The sequence below is a fragment of the Pseudophryne corroboree genome, chromosome 4, assembly GCF_028390025.1.
Source record: "Pseudophryne corroboree isolate aPseCor3 chromosome 4, aPseCor3.hap2, whole genome shotgun sequence".
Lineage (NCBI taxonomy): Eukaryota > Metazoa > Chordata > Amphibia > Anura > Myobatrachidae > Pseudophryne > Pseudophryne corroboree.
Genome location: NC_086447.1, coordinates 446285603 through 446312680, shown reverse-complemented (window position 1 = coordinate 446312680; position 27078 = coordinate 446285603). Strand labels below are relative to the sequence as shown.

The 27078-nt window shown below is 46.6% G+C and overlaps 1 protein-coding gene across 3 annotated transcripts in view; it reads left to right on the top strand.

The window, feature by feature from the left end:
* LOC134909734 (uncharacterized) overlaps window positions 1–20947 on the top strand; it is a 79651-nt gene extending 58704 nt beyond the window's left edge. For all 3 annotated transcript variants that reach the window (XM_063916942.1, XM_063916941.1, XM_063916939.1), the window contains 2 exons: window positions 12544–12660; window positions 15568–20947. In XM_063916942.1, coding sequence (XP_063773012.1) covers window positions 12544–12660; window positions 15568–16110 — 660 coding nt within the window. In that variant the 3' untranslated portion in view covers window positions 16111–20947. The remainder of the gene's footprint in view (window positions 1–12543; window positions 12661–15567) is intronic.
* The last annotated feature ends 6131 nt before the right edge of the window (window positions 20948–27078 follow it).

Genomic DNA, 27078 nt, shown 5'->3' with positions numbered 1-27078 from the left:
ATCAGAATTTTTTTCACGGCACCCCTAGGCCAAAGATTTCTTATTGAGAAATTTAGAAAGAAATATTACATTAAGTAGATCGCTTTCATATGTAATCCTTAGGGTCAGTTGTGTGGTGAGGGACAAGATTTGCTTCTGTTTGGCCACATATGTTATGACTGGCAGCCACCAGCACTGGTTTTGCCTATTATATTGACCATGAATAATTTGAATTGGTCCTGGACCACCAACCCAGGGCACCCCTGCAAGTGTCCCGAGGCACCCCTGGGAGCCACGGCACACAGTTTGGGAACCTCTGCCATAGACTGTAACGTGGCAGTTAGGAGCTGATTGGCTGTCTGTTTATCTCTCTCTCCACTTTATCTCTTTCCAAGGTGTGATACAGATAATGAGTACCAGACAAATGTACTTTGTAGTTGATTGGGATTGAATTATATTTTCAGAGTTGCATTGTGGATTATTCAAAATCTAAAATGAATAAACACTTACAGATGAATGATCTAATATGATTTACAGAAAAAAACGTATCCTAGGATCTATTAATAAATAAGAATTTGAAATCAACAAATGAGAAACTATAATATGCACACAGGTGGACTAATAAAGCACTTATTGGGTGACTCATATACTAAATATATAGCTCATGCTCAGTATATACAGAATTTCAAACAGCATGCACAATATTATTGATAGAAGATTATGGCCCAGATTTATCAAGCCTTGGAGAGTGATAAATAGCACAGTGATAAAGTACCAGCCAATCAGCTCCCAACTGTCATGTTACAGGCTGTGTTTGAAAAAATGACAGGAGCTGATTGGTTGGAACTTTATCACCATGCAATTTATCACTCTCCAAGGCTTGATAAATCTGGGACATATATTAGTAGTAGTAATATGCAGTGGCGGATATAAACTTTTATAGGGGGGTTAATATAGCTGACCCTCTCCTGCTCTTTGATTGGTGCATTGTTCCTGGGACTCTAGTTAGAGTGTGACGATCGCTCACTGCTGTCACTGGTGAATTGCCATCCCCAATCTTTCATACACTGTATGCCTGCGTCCAGCATCTGAGAAGCAGGCAAAGGATGCTGCCTCATTGCTCTGATTATATATAAAACACAATCAGAACAGACAGACCGGATCTCTGTCTGCCTCTGTCCCATCAGACACATTTATTTAGTGTGTGTGGATAAAGGCAACCCGCCCTCTGAGGAGTATTAGCAGATGTTAAAATCTACATGTGGAGAAACAAATTAAGAACAAGTGTCCCATTCGAGAAGATAAAGTTCCTGCAGCTAAACTTAGAATGAATCACACATAGGAATACTTTGGGATACAAGAATATGGCCTACTCCAGGCTAGCCCAGGAGAACTCTCCAAAATGTAAGAGTCCACTTTCCAAATTTGGTAGTCCCCTTTACATTCCTGGAGAGTATATAACTAGAACTGTAACCCTTATTATTTATGTCATAATAATAATAATAATAATACCTTCTGGGTGCTCTATGATGAAGAACTGCCCCTGGATGTGTTAATGCATTCCAGCAGTACATGATATCTTATTGTTGCGATAAGAAATTATAATTATCAGGCCTAAAACCCAATAATTAATAAATAGACCTCTTAGTGACAGCAGTACACAACTGTGCCAATAAATTTCCTGTCCTGTAACTGATGACGATTACTTACTACATTATGCTAATGTGGGAATCCGTAAATCTAATGCAGAGATTTGTGAATCTGCAAGTGGAAACCTATGCTGCCCATTTGCTTTTACACTACCTGTCGCACCTGTCATTATTAGTATTACTGATTGTACCACCCAGGAACGTGCGGTGAGCTAAATAGCTCAGGAGGCACTGGCTAACACCAGAGCCAGATTTATATGCAATATATTAGCCAAAGCGTAAATCTGGGCATTATACACAGGTGCAGCAGTAGAAACTCCTAGAAATTTGGTGAGTTTAGATCAGAGATGTGCGGAAAAGGTAGACAGGTGAGGCACTGCCTCACCTGCCATAGACTTTTTACTCCAGAGTTTTAGCTATAACGATTATTAGAATAATGCAGAGAAGATATTTCAAACATATTCTTTGTATTTTTCATATACTTTATACAGTCAAACCTCTGGCACAAACTTTAGTATGACAGGAAAGGCTCTGCCTCACCAGCCTCACCTCACCGCACGTCACTGGACTACCACCCCATGCTAAGTGCAGAGAAGCAGGCTTCCCTTTCCTGCACATATTGCTTAGAATCGCTCACAGCTTCATGACACTCCCATAGCTCTCCCAAAAGTCAGTGTGGTTCCCTGCGCTCGCATTGTTACTACCCTGCTGCTGTCCTGCTCCGTACATCTCAGAATAGGATGGACGTAAGTAAATATATGTAAACCTGCATCTGTGCATGTGTTGTATGCACGTCTGTGCACAGGGATCCACCCAGCTCAGAATCAGCCCCAACAGTAGATTTCTGCTTCACTTATGTTTGAGTATTGAAGCAACAGTTAGAGTATCCTACATATTGTACAATATTGCTGACTAAACTAAAAATTGTAACACGTAATAAAAAAATCTATGAATATGATCTAGTAAAAAAGCACTATATGTTCTTCCTGGCACCCGCCAGCAAGATACACCCAGCTGGGTCCAGGCCGCCAGTAATATTATACAATCTCAGCAAGATGAACCTAGGTCCACATGCTGCAACAGGATATCTGTCCCTTTAAACAACACAATGGGACATTTAAAATGTTGGTTAAAAGCTTTATTAGCATGAGTAATAATATATTATATATATATATATATATATATATTAATCATTATAATATATCATGGGTTTGAAACGTCAACAATAATGGCATCTAAAGGACTATGTGAATAAAAGGAACTGATTTTTTTTCCTAAATATTGGTGAAGTGTGTTAGTGAGTGCCCCTTCCACTTTTGTGGAAACATTTTTTGCATGAATATATATATATATATATATATACACACAGAAAACCCAGCACTCAACAAAGTAAGCTCACTTATCCTCAACAATTCAATAAATAAATGATGGGGGTTTAGTTAGTGGATTGGCCAATGCACGGAAGCCTGCAAACCGATTGCCAAGGTACCCCACCTTCAAGAAGGTCCTACAATATCACAGAGACTTAAAACCTGACTACTTCACTGCTGTTACACACATCATCTGCCTGCTAGATTTAATGTGCACCTGCCACACACTTTATGGCTTTTAAAGGTACACTAGTCACCTTACATTGGCTTAGATAGATTGCTAAGGAACAGCTGCAGGGAATGGGTTTGAATCTCGGGTATCTCATAGAGATGAGCGGGTTCGGTTTCTCTGAATCCGAACCCGCACGAACTTCATGTTTTTTTCACGGGTCCGAGCAGACTCGGATCCTCCCGCCTTGCTCGGTTAACCCGAGCGCGCCCGAACGTCATCATGACGCTGTCGGATTCTCGCGAGACTCGGATTCTATATAAGGAGCCGCGCGTCGCCGCCATTTTCACACGTGCATTGAGATTGATAGGGAGAGGACGTGGCTGGCGTCCTCTCCATTTAGATTAGGGTTGAGAGAGAGAGAGAGAGATTGACCTGAGGCTGTGATACTGTAGAAGAGAGTGCAGAGTTTAGTGACTGACGACCACAGTGACCACCAGACAGTGCAGTTGTTTGTTTTATTTAATATATCCGTTCTCTGCCTGAAAAAAACGATACACACAGTGACTCAGTCACATACCATATCTGTGTGCACTGCTCAGCCCAGTGTGCTGCATCAATGTATATATATATCTGACTGTGCTCAGCTCACACAGCTTATAATTGTGGGGGAGACTGGGGAGCACTGCAGTGCCAGTTATAGGTTATAGCAGGAGCCAGGAGTACATAATATTATATTAAAATTAAACAGTGCACACTTTTGCTGCAGGAGTGCCACTGCCAGTGTGACTAGTGACCAGTGACCTGACCACCAGTATATATAATATTAGTAGTATACTATCTCTTTATCAACCAGTCTATATTAGCAGCAGACACAGTACAGTGCGGTAGTTTACGGCTGTGGCTACCTCTGTGTCGGCACTCGGCAGCCCGTCCATAATTGTATATACCACCTAACCGTGGTTTTTTTTTCTTTCTTTATAGTCATACTAGTTACGAGTATACTATCTCTTTATCAACCAGTCTATATTAGCAGCAGACACAGTACAGTGCGGTAGTTCACGGCTGTGGCTACCTCTGTGTCGGCACTCGGCAGCCCGTCCATAATTGTATATACCACCTAACCGTGGTTTTTTTTTCTTTCTTTATACATACATACTAGTTACGAGTATACTATCTCTTTATCAACCAGTCTATATTAGCAGCAGACACAGTACAGTGCGGTAGTTCACGGCTGTGGCTACCTCTGTGTCGGCACTCGGCAGCCCGTCCATAATTGTATATACCACCTAACCGTGGTTTTTTTTTCTTTCTTTATACATACATACTAGTTACGAGTATACTATCTCTTTATCAACCAGTCTATATTAGCAGCAGACACAGTACAGTGCGGTAGTTCACGGCTGTGGCTACCTCTGTGTCGGCACTCGGCAGCCCGTCCATAATTGTATATACCACCTAACCGTGGTTTTTCTTTCTTTCTTTATACATACATACTAGTTACGAGTATACTATCTCTTTATCAACCAGTCTATATATTAGCAGCAGACACAGTACAGTGCGGTAGTTCACGGCTGTGGCTACCTCTGTGTCGGCACTCGGCAGCCCGTCCATAATTGTATATACCACCTAACCGTGGTTTTTTTTTCTTTCTTTATACATACATACTAGTTACGAGTATACTATCTCTTTATCAACCAGTCTTTATATTAGCAGCAGACACAGTACAGTGCGGTAGTTCACGGCTGTGGCTACCTCTGTGTCGGCACTCGGCAGCCCGTCCATAATTGTATATACCACCTAACCGTGGTTTTTTTTTCTTTCTTTATACATACATACTAGTTACGAGTATACTATCTCTTTATCAACCAGTCTATATTAGCAGCAGACACAGTACAGTGCGGTAGTTCACGGCTGTGGCTACCTCTGTATCGGCACTCGGCAGCCCGTCCATAATTGTATATACCACCTAACCGTGGTTTTTTTTTCTTTCTTTATACATACATACTAGTTACGAGTATACTATCTCTTTATCAACCAGTCTATATATTAGCAGCAGACACAGTACAGTGCGGTAGTTCACGGCTGTGGCTACCTCTGTGTCGGCACTCGGCAGCCCGTCCATAATTGTATATACCACCTAACCGTGGTTTTTTTTTCTTTCTTTATAGTCATACTAGTTACGAGTATACTATCTCTTTATCAACCAGTCTATATTAGCAGCAGACACAGTACAGTGCGGTAGTTCACGGCTGTGGCTACCTCTGTGTCGGCACTCGGCAGCCCGTCCATAATTGTATATACCACCTAACCGTGGTTTTTTTTTCTTTCTTTATACATACATACTAGTTACGAGTATACTATCTCTTTATCAACCAGTCTATATTAGCAGCAGACACAGTACAGTGCGGTAGTTCACGGCTGTGGCTACCTCTGTGTCGGCACTCGGCAGCCCGTCCATAATTGTATATACCACCTAACCGTGGTTTTTTTTTCTTTCTTTATACATACATACTAGTTACGAGTATACTATCTCTTTATCAACCAGTCTATATATTAGCAGCAGACACAGTACAGTGCGGTAGTTCACGGCTGTGGCTACCTCTGTGTCGGCACTCGGCAGCCCGTCCATAATTGTATATACCACCTAACCGTGGTTTTTTTTTTCTTTCTTTATACATACATACTAGTTACGAGTATACTATCTCTTTATCAACCAGTCTATATTAGCAGCAGACACAGTACAGTGCGGTAGTTCACGGCTGTGGCTACCTCTGTGTCGGCACTCGGCAGCCCGTCCATAATTGTATATACCACCTAACCGTGGTTTTTTTTTCTTTCTTTATACATACATACTAGTTACGAGTATACTATCTCTTTATCAACCAGTCTATATATTAGCAGCAGACACAGTACAGTGCGGTAGTTCACGGCTGTGGCTACCTCTGTGTCGGCACTCGGCAGCCCGTCCATAATTGTATATACCACCTAACCGTGGTTTTTTTTTCTTTCTTTATACATACATACTAGTTACGAGTATACTATCTCTTTATCAACCAGTCTATATTAGCAGCAGACACAGTACAGTGCGGTAGTTCACGGCTGTGGCTACCTCTGTGTCGGCACTCGGCAGCCCGTCCATAATTGTATATACCACCTAACCGTGGGTTTTTTTTCTTTCTTTATACATACATACTAGTTACGAGTATACTATCTCTTTATCAACCAGTCTATATTAGCAGCAGACACAGTACAGTACGGTAGTTCACGGCTGTGGCTACCTCTGTGTCTGCACTCGGCAGGCAGTCCATAATTGTATACTAGTATCCATCTCCATTGTTTACCTGAGGTGCCTTTTAGTTGTGCCTATTAAAATATGGAGAACAAAAATGTTGAGGTTCCAAAATTAGGGAAAGATCAAGATCCACTTCCACCTCGTGCTGAAGCTGCTGCCACTAGTCATGGCCGAGACGATGAAATGCCAGCAACGTCGTCTGCCAAGGCCGATGCCCAATGTCATAGTACAGAGCATGTCAAATCCAAAACACCAAATATCAGAAAAAAAAGGACTCCAAAACCTAAAATAAAATTGTCGGAGGAGAAGCGTAAACTTGCCAATATGCCATTTACGACACGGAGTGGCAAGGAACGGCTGAGGCCCTGGCCTATGTTCATGGCTAGTGGTTCAGCTTCACATGAGGATGGAAGCACTCAGCCTCTCGCTAGAAAAATGAAAAGACTCAAGCTGGCAAAAGCAGCACAGCAAAGAACTGTGCATTCTTCGAAATCCCAAATCCACAAGGAGAGTCCAATTGTGTCGGTTGCGATGCCTGACCTTCCCAACACTGGACGTGAAGAGCATGCGCCTTCCACCATTTGCACGCCCCCTGCAAGTGCTGGAAGGAGCACCCGCAGTCCAGTTCCTGATAGTCAGATTGAAGATGTCAGTGTTGAAGTACACCAGGATGAGGAGGATATGGGTGTTGCTGGCGCTGGGGAGGAAATTGACAAGGAGGATTCTGATGGTGAGGTGGTTTGTTTAAGTCAGGCACCCGGGGAGACACCTGTTGTCCGTGGGAGGAATATGGCCGTTGACATGCCAGGTGAAAATACCAAAAAAATCAGCTCTTCGGTGTGGAGGTATTTCACCAGAAATGCGGACAACAGGTGTCAAGCCGTGTGTTCCCTTTGTCAAGCTGTAATAAGTAGGGGTAAGGACGTTAACCACCTCGGAACATCCTCCCTTATACGTCACCTGCAGCGCATTCATAATAAGTCAGTGACAAGTTCAAAAACTTTGGGTGACAGCGGAAGCAGTCCACTGACCAGTAAATCCCTTCCTCTTGTAACCAAGCTCACGCAAACCACCCCACCAACTCCCTCAGTGTCAATTTCCTCCTTCCCCAGGAATGCCAATAGTCCGGCAGGCCATGTCACTGGCAATTCTGACGAGTCCTCTCCTGCCTGGGATTCCTCCGATGCATCCTTGCGTGTAACGCCTACTGCTGCTGGCGCTGCTGTTGTTGCCGCTGGGAGTCGATGGTCATCCCAGAGGGGAAGTCGTAAGCCCACTTGTACTACTTCCAGTAAGCAATTGACTGTTCAACAGTCCTTTGCGAGGAAGATGAAATATCACAGCAGTCATCCTACTGCAAAGCGGATAACTGAGGCCTTGACAACTATGTTGGTGTTAGACGTGCGTCCGGTATCCGCCGTTAGTTCACAGGGAACTAGACAATTTATTGAGGCAGTGTGCCCCCGTTACCAAATACCATCTAGGTTCCACTTCTCTAGGCAGGCGATACCGAGAATGTACACGGACGTCAGAAAAAGACTCACCAGTGTCCTAAAAAATGCAGTTGTACCCAATGTCCACTTAACCACGGACATGTGGACAAGTGGAGCAGGGCAGGGTCAGGACTATATGACTGTGACAGCCCACTGGGTAGATGTATGGACTCCCGCCGCAAGAACAGCAGCGGCGGCACCAGTAGCAGCATCTCGCAAACGCCAACTCTTTCCTAGGCAGGCTACGCTTTGTATCACCGCTTTCCAGAATACGCACACAGCTGAAAACCTCTTACGGCAACTGAGGAAGATCATCGCGGAATGGCTTACCCCAATTGGACTCTCCTGTGGATTTGTGGCATCGGACAACGCCAGCAATATTGTGTGTGCATTAAATATGGGCACGTCCCATGTTTTGCACATACCTTGAATTTGGTGGTGCAGAATTTTTTAAAAAACGACAGGGGCGTGCAAGAGATGCTGACGTTGGCCAGAAGAATTGCGGGACACTTTCGGCGTACAGGCACCACGTACAGAAGACTGGAGCACCACCAAAAACTACTGAACCTGCCCTGCCATCATCTGAAGCAAGAAGTGGTAACGAGGTGGAATTCAACCCTCTATATGCTTCAGAGGTTGGAGGAGCAGCAAAAGGCCATTCAAGCCTATACAATTGAGCACGATATAGTAGGTGGAATGCACCTGTCTCAAGCGCAGTGGAGAATGATTTCAACGTTGTGCAAGGTTCTGATGCCCTTTGAACTTGCCACACGTGAAGTCAGTTCAGACACTGCCAGCCTGAGTCAGGTCATTCCCCTCATCAGGCTTTTGCAGAAGAAGCTGGAGACATTGAAGGAGGAGCTAACACGGAGCGATTCCGCTAGGCATGTGGGACTTGTGGATGGAGCCCTTAATTCGCTTAACAAGGATTCACGGGTGGTCAATCTGTTGAAATCAGAGCACTACATTTTGGCCACCGTGCTCGATCCTAGATTTAAAGCCTACCTTGGATCTCTCTTTCCGGCAGACACAAGTCTGCTGGGGTTGAAAGACCTGCTGGTGACAAAATTGTCAAGTCAAGCGGAACGCGACCTGTCAACATCTCCTCCTTCACATTCTCCCGCAACTGGGGGTGCGAGGAAAAGGCTCAGAATTCCGAGCCCACCCGCTGGCGGTGATGCAGGGCAGTCTGGAGCGACTGCTGATGCTGACATCTGGTCCGGACTGAAGGACCTGACAACGATTACGGACATGTCGTCTACTGTCACTGCATATGATTCTCTCAACATTGATAGAATGGTGGAGGATTATATGAGTGACCGCATCCAAGTAGGCACGTCACACAGTCCGTACTTATACTGGCAGGAAAAAGAGGCAATTTGGAGGCCCTTGCACAAACTGGCTTTATTCTACCTAAGTTGCCCTCCCACAAGTGTGTACTCCGAAAGAGTGTTTAGTGCCGCCGCTCACCTTGTCAGCAATCGGCGTACGAGGTTACATCCAGAAAATGTGGAGAAGATGATGTTCATTAAAATGAATTATAATCAATTCCTCCGCGGAGACATTGACCAGCAGCAATTGCCTCCACAAAGTACACAGGGAGCTGAGATGGTGGATTCCAGTGGGGACGAATTGATAATCTGTGAGGAGGGGGATGTACACGGTGATATATCGGAGGGTGATGATGAGGTGGACATCTTGCCTCTGTAGAGCCAGTTTGTGCAAGGAGAGATTAATTGCTTCTTTTTTGGGGGGGTCCAAACCAACCCGTCATATCAGTCATAGTCGTGTGGCAGACCCTGTCACTGAAATGATGGGTTGGTTAAAGTGTGCATGTCCTGTTTTGTATATACAACATAAGGGTGGGTGGGAGGGCCCAAGGACAATTCCATCTTGCACCTCTTTTTTCTTTTCTTTTTCTTTGCATCATGTGCTGATTGGGGAGGGTTTTTTGGAAGGGACATCCTGCGTGACACTGCAGTGCCACTCCTAAATGGGCCCGGTGTTTGTGTCGGCCACTAGGGTCGCTAATCTTACTCACACAGTCAGCTACCTCATTGCGCCTCTTTTTTTCTTTGCGTCATGTGCTGTTTGGGGAGGGTTTTTTGGAAGGGACATCCTGCGTGACACTGCAGTGCCACTCCTAGATGGGCCCGGTGTTTGTGTCGGCCACTAGGGTCGCTAATCTTACTCACACAGCTACCTCATTGCGCCTCTTTTTTTCTTTGCATCATGTGCTGTTTGGGGAGGGTTTTTTGGAAGGGACATCCTGCGTGACACTGCAGTGCCACTCCTAGATGGGCCCGGTGTTTGTGTCGGCCACTAGGGTCGCTAATCTTACTCACACAGCTACCTCATTGCGCCTCTTTTTTTCTTTGCGTCATGTGCTGTTTGGGGAGGGTTTTTTGGAAGGGCCATCCTGCGTGACACTGCAGTGCCACTCCTAGATGGGCCCGGTGTTTGTGTCGGCCACTAGGGTCGCTAATCTTACTCACACAGCTACCTCATTGCGCCTCTTTTTTTCTTTGCGTCATGTGCTGTTTGGGGAGGGTTTTTTGGAAGGGACATCCTGCGTGACACTGCAGTGCCACTTCTAGATGGGCCCGGTGTTTGTGTCGGCCACTAGGGTCGCTTATCTTACTCACACAGCGACCTCGGTGCAAATTTTAGGACTAAAAATAATATTGTGAGGTGTGAGGTATTCAGAATAGACTGAAAATGAGTGTAAATTATGGTTTTTGAGGTTAATAATACTTTGGGATCAAAATGACCCCCAAATTCTATGATTTAAGCTGTTTTTTAGTGTTTTTTTAAAAAAACACCCGAATCCAAAACACACCCGAATCCGACAAAAAAAATTCGGTGAGGTTTTGCCAAAACGCGTTCGAACCCAAAACACGGCCGCGGAACCGAACCCAAAACCAAAACACAAAACCCGAAAAATTTCAGGCGCTCATCTCTAGTATCTCAGCTTCTTGAAATGTAATAAAGGACAGTGTACAAGGGCATAGCTACCATAGGTGTAGGGAGTGCAGCTGCTATGGGGCCCAGAGCTGAGGGGGTTCCACAATCCCTGTCCAAGCTACATGTGTTATATACATTTTACACCGTACAAACTTTTGGCTTGCGTCCTACAACATACTGTATCTAGGAACGGTATAAAATTAACTGGAGGGCATTATAATGTTACATAATATGAACTGAGGCACTGTAATGTGGCACAATATGAAGTGTTGGTACTATAGTGTGGCATAATATGCACTGGTTGCACAGTAATGTGACATAATATTTACTAGGGACACTGTATGTCATAATGTGAATTGGGGATACTGTGTTGCATAATGTGTACTGGTAGCCCCACAGCGTGACATAATGTGAACTAGGGCACTACTATGGGGCATAACATCAACTAAGGCACTAATATGAGGGCACTACTATCGGTTATAAAATGAACAACTGGTGCAGGGAGGTGTCTCTCTAGAAGCATTGGGACAGGGGCCCAATCAAAATGTTGCTATGGGGCCTACAAAGTTCTGGCTACACCCTGACAGTGTGACTGAATAACAAAGCAATCTCAAGTTGAGTTCATGAATGTTGTAAAGCTATTAGCGACAGAAGGGGTCAGGGTAAGAGACAGGGGCGGTCAGGAGATGCTGGGCTTCAAAATGGGGGAAGCTGCAAGTGAAAGTGCCCCCTCCGCACATACCTACGGCCCTGCTTATATGGTATATAAAATCATATAAAATAATTTGATATACAGTATAGAATTGTGTTATTTACTGTATATATTTAGGTACCAGTCCTGTTACCACTGTTTATCATGCTTTTTCCTTAGTTCTTATATAGGAATAGCACAGTCTCTTTTTATAGCTGCTGAGTTACTGTTTTTATTATGAGCTCCTTATCCTTTTTTTTTTGTTTTGCTTTGGTGTTTGCCTTGTGGGTAATCTGGCCCTAATAATCACTCAAGTGTATATTTTAACTATCACAGCTAGAGACTGGGAATGATTGACAGCTACGTACAGCAAATGCATCTCCTATACTTGACTGTCCTCCTTGAGTGAAGAGCACTGCAGACTGGCACTCTGATTTGTCTTAAGCCGGGTACACACATGACGATTTCAGCCTAAAAAATAAAGGATAATGGCATTGTTTATTTTCTAGGCTTATATTGTCCAGTATGTATGGGGTAAAATTGGTAAACGATGAACGATGTGTGCTCCCGCACGTCATTCAGCGATCACCAATATTGAGCTGACATGCAGCTCAGCTTGTCAATGTCGGGCTGAGCTGCATGTCCGGGAATGCCGGCTGTGACATTTATTTATTTATTTACAGTTTCCTATATAGCGCAGCATATTCCGTTGCACTTTACAATTAGAACAACAGTAATAGAACAAAACTGGGTAAAAATAGACAGACATAGAGGTAGGAAGACATCACTGATCGTTATCGTTGAACGATAACGTTCAGTGTGTATGCGCTATATTGTGGAACACTATATCACTGAACGCCGGCATTTCATTATCGCTGAGTGTGTACCCAGCTTTAGTTTGCAATATAATCAAATGAATCTTATATTATAAAGGAGGAGGAAAATGCACAAAGAGAAGAGCAGGCCTTTGTGAAGTTGCTGCAGGATGGCCAGAAGCTGTCTGATGACCACAGTGACAATATGGGAAAAGAATATTCTCCTATCAGGCTGGTTGTAAATGTTCTTATTTATACCAACAGATTGTTCTATATACAGTAGTTGTAATCTCAGTTTTATCTACAGACGTCATAGTTTTAAAATGTGAACTAGAGCCTGTATTACTGCCATATACCTAATCATGCTGCATTACTTTTGTAACCTTACCATGCAACAGATATCAGACATACTCATTACTATGCCATGTTACTTACATATGCCCAGCTCAGTACTTTGTGGGGAATTCGTAAAGGCAGTGGTGGCGTACTAGAAACTCTTCTCCCCCAAGCCAAAACATTCTCTGGCGCCCCCCATAATTGCCACTAGTAAAGTGATGAATCAGCGCACGCCGCTAAAAAGGGGGCATGGCCTTGATGAAATGGGCGTGGCTTTGCGTAAAGGGGCGTGGTATTGCAGGAAAAGATTACCTTATATACCCCAGTTATGTCACATACTGCAATGGCCCTTAGACATTATGCCACACACAATAATGCCCATGACACAATATGCCACACACCATAATGCCCCCGACACATTATGCCACACACCGTAATGCCTGTGACACATTATGCCATGCATCGCAATGCCTGTTATACATTATGCTACACACTGCAATGCCCCTGATACATTATAGCACATACAATGCCTGTGACACATTATGACACATACAATGCCTGTGACACATTATGACACACACCGCAATGTCCTTGATACATTATGCCACACACTGCAATGACCCCGAGACATTATACCACATACCACAATGACCATGATATAGTATACCACACACCGTAATGCCTGTGACACATTATGACACATACCACAATACCCGTTATACCCTATGCCACACACCGCAATGCTCGTTATACATTATGCCACACACTGCAATGCCCCAGAGACATTATACCACATACCACAATGCCCGTGATATAGTATGCCACACACCGTAATGCCTGTGACACATTATGACACACACCGCAATGTCCGTGATACATTATGCCACACACCGCAATGCCCATTACACATTAAGCCCTACAGTAAGGCTTCTAATTACTTTTAAATTACCTGCTCATTGCCAAGGATTTCATGCTCTTGGTTCCATGCACGGTGCCAGTGGTTTTCATGCTCAGGGTGTCATGCTCGTTGCCAGGGGTTTCATGCGCTAGGTGTTATGCTTGTTGCCAGAGGGATCAGGTACACATATACCCCCAGTGCCAGGTACACATATACCCCCAGTGCCAAATATGCCCCCCCAGTGCTAGGTACACATATACCTCCAGTGCCAAGTACACATATACCCCCAGTGCCAAATATGCTCCCCAGTGCCAGCTACACACATATCCCCAGTGCCAAATATGCCCCCCCCCCAGTGCCAGGTACACATATACCCCAGTGCCAAATATGCCCCCCAGTGCCAGGTACACATATACCCCCAGTGTCAAATATGCCCCCCCAGTGCCAGGTACACATATCCCCCCAGTGCAGTGCCAAATATGCCCCCCCCCCCAGTGCCAGGTACACATATACCCCCAGTGTCAAATATACCCCCACCCCAGTGCCAGGTACACAACCTCCCCGGGTTCCCTGGGCTGCCGCTGCTGTGAGTTTTGGGAAGGAGCTGGAGGGGCGGGAGGGCACAGCGCGCGCCTCTCCTGTGTATCCCTCCTGTGTCTCCAGCGGCGTGTCTGTCAAATGAACTGTCGGTTCGTGAGCCAATCAGAGCTCATGAACCGGCACTTCATTTAACAGACACGCCACTGCCGCCGGAGACCCAGGAGGGACACACAGGAGAGGCGCGCGCTGTGCCCTCCCGCCCCTCCGGCTCCTTCCCAAAACAGCAGCAATCAGTGGTGGTGGCAGGTTCCCCGCAGCCCTGCGCCTCCAAGCCACCGCAGTGGCTGCGGGGGCAGTAGTTACGCCAGTGCTTAAAGGACATCTATAAATGTAAAATATAAGTTCAGTTGCAGTCTGTAAAAAATCTATTAATGCCATTCACAATTGTATCTGCACTGCTGTAATTACATTTACTATACAGCAAAATTAAAATTATGGTTACGGTTACCAGACACCAGGGGTATTCAACATGCTGCCCTCCAGCTGCTGTGAAACTACTCATCCCAGCATGCCCTGCCACAGTTTTGCTATTAGGGTATGTTAAAACTGTGGCAGGGCATGCTGCGTTCTACAGCAGTTGGAGGGTTATCTGTAGAATATGGGTGTAATAGGTAATCCTGGTGTTTGGGATGCCGTCGGTCACATGACTGACCGCAGCATACCGATTTTTCGAATGCCGACAGGGTACGGGGTAATTCATTTACCCCTCCCCTGCCACCTACCCTTACCCATCTGGGGTGATGGCTAGGGCTAAGATAGTGGAGCATGGCGGCTAGGGCTTAGAATCTGGGGTGGCGGCAACGGCTAACCCCCTTGTAGTGCCTAACTGTAACAACAGACAGTTTTGGGATAAACAACCAGGTGGAACCACCCTTCAACTGGTGGGAGTTAGCCCCAGGGGTGGGATGCAGTTAATTTAGGAGATGGATGCCGGAGTCCCGACAGCTGGCAAAATGCCATCAGTCGGAATCCCGTCTAAAGCCCATAGTTCTAACTCTGGTGGCGGTCCATGCCACCACCGAAGGGAAATATAATAGTATCCAAGCCCGAAGTGCGGCGAGCACAGCGATCCCGCGTGGGGACTCACTGCGCTGGCTGCCAGGATTCCAGCAGTCGGGATTCCACCATCGCTGTCCCGACCGCTGGTATTACATACCGGACCCCCTAGGGTACATATACTGCATGTTGAGAAACTGACTATGTATGCAAACAGAACTTATTGCACTCATGCCTATTGTAGGATTCCTATACTGTATACAAGAGCATTTACACATCTATTTATTTTTGCCCTTTTTTTATCTTGTATAGGACACGTCTGTGAAACACAAGAATAAAGATATTAGAGAGGAAAAGAGATACAAGAACTTGGATTCACCTGCATCAGATTATTGTAGAAAAAATGATATTACAAATATGCGAATGAGAAAACAAATGTTCTCAATTAATTTATTTCGAGAATTAGAAGAAATGTATGCTATTGAAGAGTGTATTTTGGAAGAAAATAAGAAAATTAAGGAATTCCGTGAACTGGTACAGGCTGCAGCCATTGAAGAACAGGAGTCTCTTTTTACCCAATGCAAAGAGAAACTTTTGTTTTTGACTTTACTGGAGAGAGAAAGAATCCATGTAGACAACTTGGAGAAAAGCTTAGCCAGAGAACAAGCACAAAAGCAGCAACATTTAAGAAAAAAGATAGACAGGATTAGGATTAAAAACTACTGCCAAGATGTGGTGAAAGAAAATATAAAGTTGCTCGCAGGGGACCAGTGTCGCCATTCTAGAGAGGCAAAATGTAAATCCACAAAAACTACACATACAGAGGAAGCTGCAAATTTGCCACTTACTAATTAGTCATACACATCTTTCCCAGCTCTAAACAATGTTTAGTAAGGGGGTTAGGCCCAGTTCTTATGACCCTTGGATGAACACATAATGGGGGTAATTCCAAGTTGATCGCAGCAGGAATTCTGTTAGCAGTTGGGCAAAACCATGTGCACTGCAGGGGAGGCAGATTTAACATGTGCAGAGAGAGTTAGATTTGGGTGTGCTGTGTTCAATCTGCAATCTAAATTGCAGTGTAAAAATAAAGCAGCCAGTATTTACCCTGCACAGAAACAAAATAACCCACCCAAATCTAACTCTCTCTGCAAATGTTATATCTGCCCCCCCCCCACCCTGCAGTGCACATGGTTTTGCCCAACTGCTAAAAAATTTCCTGCTGCGATCAACTTGGTATTACCCCCATTGTTCAAGAAGCTGGACAGCCCAAGCGACAGCTCCCAATAAACTATAGAAAGAAATAGAAATTAGATGAATGTAGATGGGAAATGATGAGTATAGTGACACATATCTAGTAACACATATAATTTGCATAGCATTGAGGACCAGTGATAACAGGGGATACAGCCAGTGATGCAGTCATGTTTAATTGGAAGGTCTATAGTGGTATAATAAACTCACAACAGTAGCATAACAACAACATTTTAATTACGCAGTCTCAGGCGTGTGCAAATAAACCAAACATTGCCAAATCTGTCCCTTCTTTTGTTGTTACGGGATACCCAAATTCAAGCAAAGAGTTTCAAATGCAAACCAATAAGCAATATCCTTCAATTGGCACTATCCTTGCCGGATGTCGGAAATCCGGTGGTCAGAATACCAACGCCGGAAACCCAACAGCTGACAATGCCACAAGCTGAAATCCCGGCAAAACAGGACTATTCCCACTTGTGGGTGTCCACGACATCCATAGAGTGGGAATAGATCCTGTGGCGAGCGCAGCAATCCACCAAGCCCGCGAGGGTACTCTTTTGTGCTCGACTTGCTGCTGGCATTTTGGCAGGTGGGATGCCACTGTCGGCATATGGACATCTGGCACTAAATCATGTGTATTTCTCTAAAGCAATGTGTATGTACTCTAACATGATATACACTATACATATTCAGTGGCCACTTTGTTAGGAACACCTTTCTAGTACTGGCAGGACCTCCTCTTTTGCCCCATAACACTCTGAACTCTTTGTGGCACGGCTTCAACAAGGTGCTGAGAAAACATTCCTAGGAGTTTCTATTCCGTGTAGACTTTTTAGCATTACACAGTTGTGCAGATTTTTTCAGCAGCACATACATGCAGCAAAACTCCTGTATCACCACATCCCAAGGGTCAGAGGTGAAACAAGACTTCATACCGTTTTGGGTGAGAGGGAACACCTATACCCCTCCCACCACCACCACCACACACACACACACACACACACACACACACACACACACACACACACACACACATACACATCCTGAAAATATTTATTCAGAGCCATCTTCTCTCCTCCACCACGCTATTGTGTGTGTGTGTGTGTGTGTGTGTGTGTGTGTGTGTGTGTGTGTGTGTATACACATATATATATATACACAGGCAGATGGATCCGGCACTCAATCAGACCCTTGGCTGTGGCTGTACCTGCTCATGGTGCCCTCCTCAGATGTACCGAGCGAAAGGAGGCAGCACTCAGAGTCTTTCAAACAGTGTAACGGCAGAAGTTTATTGCATATGAATCCCGTCAGTTGGCATGCCGACTAGCAGGGACTATTCCACTGGTGTTTATAAATCGTAAATACTACTATATAAAGTACATCTAAAAATGATCTGGTTGCCAAAGAATAAACAGGAAAAGAACTGGCCTTTTTTTTGTACAAATGTGGGTGCTGGGGAGTTTTGGCAATGGTGGGTGCATGCGGTTACTATATTAGTCCAGGTATGCCTGTAATATAAAGTTTAATCAGGTCGATGAGGCAGTTGTGAAATCGGTTTAGTTGCTCCCAGCCAGTGCCATCACTTGTGTAATGATTGAACAGCAACAAGCAGCAGAGTGGAGAACAGTGCTGGCAGTGGTCTCACAAAATGAGAATATCCTCAGTGTAGTCTCTCAGTGTCCCGGTGTCCCCGGCTCCCGGCACTGTCTGACGCACTGGCGTTTCTATAATGGGTGCAGTGTGTGCGGTGCACACGGGCCCCTGAGTCCAGAGGGGGCCCCCACTGCACACGCTGCACCCATTTTGTGAATAGTCACCCCTCCGTAGTCCTGTGGCGACATCCACGGCGATGTTAAAACTCCGTGAAAATGGCCCAGCGTCCATTTTCATGGAGTTCTGTGCATGCGCAGTAGAGAAATCTCAGGGAAAATGGCCACCATGCCATTTTCCTGGGGATCTGCGCATGCGCAGTAGAGTCTGAGCGCTCTAGTGCTCAGACTCTCCCTGCTACCGGCAGAGAGTAGGGGGCCCAAATGGAGGAGGCTGCACCCAAGCCTCCTCCTCTCTTACAAAGCTGCTGGCCTGACACACATACAGGTCTCCCCCATACTAGTAGCATGGTACTTCAGTACCCTGGACAGCTCTCCGTCCTCCTGGTTCTCAGTGGCAGATGTCACACAGGACAAGGGGATCCTCGGTGTAGTCTCTTAGGGTAATCTTCAGTATGCCGACTGACGGGATCCCGGCGCACAGTATACTGGCGCCGGCATACCGACACTTATTGGAGGGAGAATAAAATAGTGTGGCGCGCGTAGCGCGCCACCATGCCCAAAGCGTGGTGAGCGCAGCGAGCCCGCAAGGGGCTCATTTGCGCTCGCCACACTGTCGGTAAGCCGGCGGTCGGGCTCCCGGCGCCGGTATGCTGGTCGCCGGGAGCCCAACCGCCGGCATATCGTAGTGAACCCGTCTCTTAAGTGTCCCAGGGGTGGGCACAGTGGTGGTGGGGGGTGCTCCGTACTATGGGGTCTATTGAAGCTGTGAAAAGAATTGTTTCACAAAGTACTTTAGCAAACAGGGCTTTTCCCTGCTTTAATGTATTCAAGGGGTATACTGTACCTTGGAGAAGTTTATGATTTCTCCAGTGGTGTCCCAGCTCCGTGTCCGGATCGCATCCCCTACAGTAATATGGGTAGTGTGCAGTGGTGCTGAGAGGCGGGGGGCGGGTACTCTTTACCATGTCCTGGGCCTGTTAGAGGGGCCTGGGTCCCGCTATCCCCCCCCCCTTTCCCTGATGTAGACAGCGCCAACATGGTGGTGGGAGAGAGAGGACACTGCTGCAGCCTCTCTCCCCAGCACAGCACACACTTCTGTTTACCCAGCGCCCCCTACCCCACACCATCCCCCTCCCATCCAGCATGTGTGCCCACTTTGCGGTCGCAGATAAACTCTATTTTTAAACATTTTTAAAGAAGGGGGGCTGGACCCACCTCCCTGCATTAGCCATGCCCCCTCAGAATACCTGGGCCTAGCACAGCTGTCGCCACCCCTGGTAGTGTGAGAAGAACAGAAACCTCATCTAAATAATTAGACTGACTGTAATTAGATGACACGATCAAGTTACAGGCAACAGGTTTACCGCCCATTAATGTTAACAGCAACCTCACAGGCCTTATAAAGGGGAGGTCGACAAGGGCAGCTGTCCTGGGGGCCCCTACAGATTAGGGTCCCCCACACACTACATTGCTACTTCAAGGCAGGGCAAGACGGACAATTACACAAGGTAAGCAGGCGGGTGGAAGGGCACAATCTGCCACCATTGCGCTGAGCCTGACAACAGCTGCCAGAGTTGTGACCTTATTAGGGCTATAACACACGCGCCGGTTTCTCCCGGATGGCAAAAAGCCGGAAAAACTTGTCCGGATTTTTGCCATCCGGGAAAAACCGGTAGAGTCTCTCACACACCACGGCTTTGAGCCGTGTGTGATGCTGTGCTCATGCGCAGCATTAGACACGGCTTGGAAAAAAAAACGTTGTGTGCGAAAGCTCCCCTTCACACACACGGTTCACTGACTGCAAAGAAGGCATGGCCCCGGCCCGGCAGCCAGACCTTCCAGTGGATAGTTCCGGCTGCAACCCGGCAGCCGGGCCGGGGCCGTGCAGTGTGTAAGGACACTACTCCTCACACTGTTCATTACAATGCCGGCACGGGAAAAAGCCATCCGGCTTTTTCCCAGCCGTCAAAAGCCGGCTCGTGTGTTTTAGCCCTTAGACTTGTGGCTGCATGTCACCGTCTCCCATCTCACATTGATTAGCAGCCCCCAGAGGATGCTCCTGTATGAGGAACTGTATGCGCAGGCATCGGCTTGGACAGGGACACCCGCGGCACAGAGGCAGGGGGGAGACTTTTACAAGGGTCCCCACACCTTCGTTTCCCTGGGCCCCCACCAGCCTTAGGGCTGTGCATTTTTCCAGCAGTCTGCGATCATATAGCTATGTGCAGTGCATAGCCCAGGACTTACTCCTACAGTGCAATACAAACAGGCTGATTGGGGCCGGAGCTGATGTCACACACACGCCCTGAGAACGCTTGGGAATGCCTGCGTTTTTCCTGACACTCCCTGAAAATGGCCAGTTACCACCCCCAAACGTCTGCTTCCTGTCAATCACCTTACAATCTAAATTTTTGCACCATGCTGTCACTGTTTGGCATCGCGCCTGTGCATTGCGGGTGCACACGCATGCGCAGTCATTCGATATTCGCTCGCTGTGCGAATTCGCACAACAGCGATCAGGTCTGAATTGGCCCTTAATCCGGCCCTGCCTTAGTGGCTTTGCTTGTGATATGCCTGACTGCACTGGTGAGAGCCAGGACAAGTGGTCTAGTATTTTAAACAGCAACCTCGCCAGCCTTAGCAGCTTTGCTTATACGTTTGACCTGGGATCCAGTCTGAAGATTGACACTGTCTAGGTCGACAATGTTTAGGTCGACCACTATAGGTCGACAGTCACTAGGTCGACAGGGTTGGAAGGTCGACAGGGTTTCTAGGTCGACATGTGCTAGGTCGACAGGTCAAATGGTCGACATGAGTTTTTCACATTTGCTTTCTTTTTTTTGAACTTTTTCATACTTAACGATCCACGTGGACTACGAATAGAATGGTAATCTGTGCCGAGCGAAGTGGTAGCGGAGCGAGGCACCTTGCCCGACGCATGGTGAGCGAAGCGAGCCATGCGAGGGGACACGGTGCACCAAAAAAAAAAACAACCTCATGTCGACATTTTGACCTGTCGACCTAGCACATGTCGACCTAGAAACCCTGTCGCCCTTCCAACCCTGTTGACCTATAGTGGTCAACCTAAACATTGTCGACCTAGACAGTGTCGATCTAATGATTCACACCCGTTTGACCTCACTTCTTAATAATTTTCAGTGTCATGTGTGCCTATGGCCCTCATTCCGAGTTGTTCGCTCGCTAGCTGCTTTTAGCAGCATTGCAAACGCTAGGCCGCCGCCCTCTGGGAGTGTATCTTAGCTTAGCAGAATAGTGAACGAAAGGTTAGCAGAACTGCTACTAAATAATTCCTTGCAGTTTCTGTGTAGCTCCAGACCTACTCCTGTCAATCACACTACGATCACTCGAGCGTTGAAAAAACGTTGCTCGAGCTTGTGTAAATCTCTAAATTGTGTTAAATAACTAAGCGCATGCGCGCTGCGTACCATGCGCATGCGCATTTTCTACCTAATCGCTCCGTTGCGAAAAACGGCAACGAGCGAACAACTCGGAATGACCACCTATGTCCTAAACATACATCATTTTTGTTGATATCTGTATACAAATTTTAGTTAATGAGATGTTTTGCATCAGCAATTTGTACCAAACTATGAATTATACACAGTGACTCCTATTCTATTATAATTATCACTAAATTATTCCGGAAAGTCAACAATTATTTGTTTTGAATAATTGATGGGTATACAGTGCATTAATACCGGAATTACATAAAACATAAATAATATAAAATCAAATCCCCATAGAGAGGGGAAAGGAGAGAGAAACCAGGTACAATCTGAGGTGCACTCAACCCAACTCACAAATTTTCATTATTGTGTATCATAATTGTTATTGTCTAAGTGTATATCCCCAGCAGTAATGTCAAATGAAGGCTCAAATGCCCAATAACCTGAATCAATGTTTAAAATTATTGTTATTATGGTACTCAATTGTCCTTTATTAATAATAGAGCGAAATATTAAAATCTCAAAGAAAAAGAAAATTAAATGTGACAAGAAATAAATGAAATGTGAATAAAGATTAAAAAACACAAAGCTAATGTGTTGTTCCCTTTATATGTTTACTTGTATTTGTTTTAAATGTGCATACACATATATATATTGCAGCAGCACTGTGCCAGTGCTAAATTAGTATGAGACCTATAATTTTCGTGTTAACTGGAACTTATACAATGTAATAGAGGGAGATGCTACCTTGCTTTAGAATCACAGACTGATGCATCAAATTGTAACCATGCTGTTCAAATATTGCAACAATGAATCAATATTCCTGCCCCTCAGGCTATGAGTGCAATGAGATATTACTGGTATTGTAAGTTAAGGAATAAATGAAACAGTGTTGCTAAGTATGTGATTCAAGCCTTAAATCCTAGAACACCACACAGTGCAGATAGACTTGCATAATACTGTGTGAGTTATCTAGGCATAGAGAGAACTGATGGGGGGAGGTGTCTTAAAGATGGCAGCACATGTAGAATCATGTACAGACAAATTGTATATCATATATATCGTCAGTTCACGATGATAAACTATATCTCTGCCATATAATAAATTGTGTCTACTTGGTAAATTACAGCAGCATTGATTATCCGCTGCTAATCTTTATAATGCATTGCAGAGAAATATTCAAAAGGTGTACAGGGAAAATAAGTTGGTGTCTCCCCTATGATATAAATCCACAGTGATTAATTATCTTGCTCCACTATTTAATTGTGTCCATCCGATATTTCACAACAATACTCAATGTCCACTAGTAAATCGTGCACCCCTTATTCCTGCACTGCATACATACATACATACATACATACATACATAGGTATTTCTTATAATGTAAATTAGCAGCAATGAGCTTTGATATTGAGCAGTGTTAAATTGTATTCATGCAAGACATATTAATAATTTTTGAGTATCACTGATCATATTCAAATATATGTGCATGCAATGATGTTACACTTCATATATGAATACCAGGAGGTCATGCCCCTGTATGCAGGTAAACAGCAGTGTGTATATGATTTATAAATACACTGAATATCCGCTGTGTAATACGTTGGTACTTCATATAATATAATAAGGATTAGCAGCAGTAAGCTCTAACGCAACAGTATTAAACTGTGCCCATACAAGACATATTACTGACTCTTAAATATCGCTGACCATATTCAAATATACATTTGTGCAGATATATTGTACTTCATATGGATGCCAGGAGATAAATAACATTACTGTGTATATGATTAACAATTACACTTAGGGGTCTATTCATGTAGAAAACGAAAACATAATTGCTACTTATCACTATACATCGCATCTCTTCGATGCGATGTATAGCTGTGATAAGTAGCAATTCATGTATACTCACACTTCCGACGATGCGCTGCGGTGTCTGGGGCTCCTGCGGTGAGGTCTTCTCCAGCGGTCCCTCCCTGCGATGCGCGGAGTCCAGCGGCGGGTCCCTTTGCGCATGCGCAGCTTGATGACCTCCCGGCAGGCCGCAGTGGTTGCTGGGAGGTCGGGGGCGGAGCCAGCACGAGGTGCCGAGCAGCGATCAGGGAAGCATTGAGCTTCCCTGACGTCTCCGCACCACAGTTCAGGTTACGCTGTCCTGAGATGGCGAACCTGAACTCCATGGAGAAGCGGAAAGCAGAGCTTTCCGCACCTTCATGAATTGCACTCAACATACAAAGGTATGGTGATGCGATTCAGGCACAGAGCGGGGGTACCGCTGGAGAAGTCAGAGACTTCTCCACGGTAACCGGCTCTGTGAATTGCGGTAAGCAGAGAAAAGCCCTGTTTACCGCAAAACAGGGCTTTTCACTGCTGCATGAATAGACCCCTAAGTGTAATTGTTAATCATATACACAGTGTTATTTATCCACATAAGGGGGTATTATCTCCTGGCATCCATATGAAGTACAATATATCTGCACAAATGTATATTTGAATATGGTCAGCGATATTTAAGAGTCAGTAATATGTCTTGTATGGGCACAGTTTAATACTGTTGCGTTAGAGCTTACTGCTGCTAATCCTTATTATATTATATGAAGTACCAACGTATTACACAGCGGATATTCAGTGTATTTATAAATCATATACACACTGCTGTTTACCTGCATACAGGGGCATGACCTCCTGGTATTCATATATGAAGTGTAACATCATTGCATGCACATATATTTGAATATGATCAGTGATACTCAAAAATTATTAATATGTCTTGCATGAATACAATTTAACACTGCTCAATATCAAAGCTCATTGCTGCTAATTTACATTATAAGAAATACCTATGTATGTATGTATGTATGCAGTGCAGGAATAAGGGGTGCACGATTTACTAGTGGACATTGAGTATTGTTGTGAAATATCGGATGGACACAATTAAATACAGTGGAGCAAGATAATTAATCACTGTGGATTTATATCATAGGGGAGACACCAACTTATTTTCCCTGTACACCTTTTGAATATTTCTCTGCAATGCATTATAAAGATTAGCAGCGGATAATCAATGCTGCTGTAATTTACCAAGTAGACACAATTTATTATATGGCAGAGATATAGTTTATCATCGTGAACTGACGATATATATGATATACAATTTGTCTGTACATGATTCTACATGTGCTGCCATCTTTAAGACACCTCCCCCCATCAGTTCTCTCTATGCCTAGATAACTCACACAGTATTATGCAAGTCTATCTGCACTGTGTGGTGTTCTAGGATTTAAGGCTTGAATCACATACTTAGCAACACTGTTTCATTTATTCCTTAACTTACAATACCAGTAATATCTCATTGCACTCATAGCCTGAGGGGCAGGAATATTGATTCATTGTTGCAATATTTGAACAGCATGGTTACAATTTGATGCATCAGTCTGTGATTCTAAAGCAAGGTAGCATCTCCCTCTATTACATTGTATAAGTTCCAGTTAACACGAAAATTATAGGTCTCATACTAATTTAGCACTGGCACAGTGCTGCAGCAATATATATATATACTAGGCGATTCATCGCGCCCTACGGGCGCTCTTCACACCGTCGTTAGGGGCTTCGCCCCGTTAACCTCTGCACGGCTTTGCCGCGGGTGGGGGAGGGGGCAGTTAGCCGGGGTGGTGCGGTTGGGGGTGGGTGGGTGTGAGGGTGCTATGGTTGCAGGGGCGGGTGGGGGAGGGAGTGGAGTGCCACGGGTGGTGGGTGGATGCGGTGGGTGCCGCTGGTGTTGGTGCTGCGGGTGGGGGAGAGGGTGGGAGTGCCGCGGGTGGGGTGCGAATGCGGTTGGTTGCCACGGGTGTTGGTTCTACGGGTTGGGGGAGGGGGCGGGAGATCTGCGGGTGGGTGGCGCGGGTGTTTGTGCTCTGGGTGGGGGAGGGGACGGGAGTGCCGCAGGTGGTGGGTGGATGCGGTGGGTGCCGCGGGTGTTGGTGCTGCGGGTGGGGGAGGGGGTGGAGTGCCACGGGTGGTGGGTGGATGCGGTGGGTGCTGCGGGTAGGTGGCGCGGGTGTTGGTGCTGCGGGTGGGGGAGAGGGTGGGAGTGCAGCGGGTGGGGGGCGAATGCGGTTGGTTACCGCGGGTGTTGGTGCTACGGGTTGGGGGCGGGAGTTCCGCGGGTGGGTGGCGCGGGTGTTTGTGCTCTGGGTGGGGGAGGGGACGGGAGTGCCGCGGTGTTGGTGCAGCAGGTGGGGGAGGGGGGGGGGTGCCACGGGTGGTGGGTGGATGCGGTGGGTGCCGCGGGTGTTGGTGCTGCGGGTGGGGGAGGGGGGGAGTGCCACGGGTGGTGGGTGGATGCGGTGGGTGCCGTGGGTGTTGGTGCTGCGGGTGGGGGAGAGGGTGGGAGTGCCGGGGTGGGGTGCGAATGCGGTTGGTTGCCGCGGGTGTTGGTGCTACGGGTTGGGGGAGGGGGCGGGAGTTCCGCGGGTGGGTGGCGCGGGTGTTTGTGCTCTGGGTGGGGGAGGGGACGGGAGTGCCGCAAGTGGTGCGCGTGTTGGTGCAGCGGGTGGGGGAGGGGGGGGAGTGCCACGGGTGGTGGGTGGATGCGGTGGGTGCCGCGGGTGTTGGTGCTGCGGGTGGGGGAGGGGGTGGAGTGCCACGGGTGGTGGGTGGATGCGGTGGGTGCTGCGGGTAGGTGGCGCGGGTGTTGGTGCTGCGGGTGGGGGAGAGGGTGGGAGTGCAGCGGGTGGGGGGCGAATGCGGTTGGTTACCGCGAGTGTTGGTGCTGCGGGTGGGGGAGGAGTGCCACGGGTGGTGGGTGGATGCGGTGGGTGCTGCGGGTAGGTGGCGCGGGTGTTGGTTCTGCGGGTGGGGGAGAGGGTGGGAGTGCAGCGGGTGGGGGGCGAATGCGGTTGGTTACCGCGGGTGTTGGTGCTACGGGTGGGGGCGGGAGTTCCGCGGGTGGGTGGCGCGGGTGTTTGTGCTCTGGGTGGAGGAGGGGACGGGAGTGCCGCGGGTGGTGGGTGGAGACGGTGGGTGTTTGTGCTACGGGTGGGGGAGGGGGCAGGAGCAGTGGCGCCACAACGTGGGTGCGGGGAGTGCGGCCCGCACCCGGGTGTTACCCTCTGAGGGGTGACACCAAAGTGCCGGCTCCTGTCACAGCGCAGAAGCCAGCACTGCAGATTCAGCAGTGTCCCCCGAACCACAACGTGCCGAAAACGGGGGTCGGGACGCGAAGCCACGCCCCCTTCCGCGAAGCCACGCCCATTTTCGCCCGCGACCGCAGCGGGTGTTAGAAAAGTGAAGACTCTGGGCGGGAGTGCTGCGGATGTTGGTGC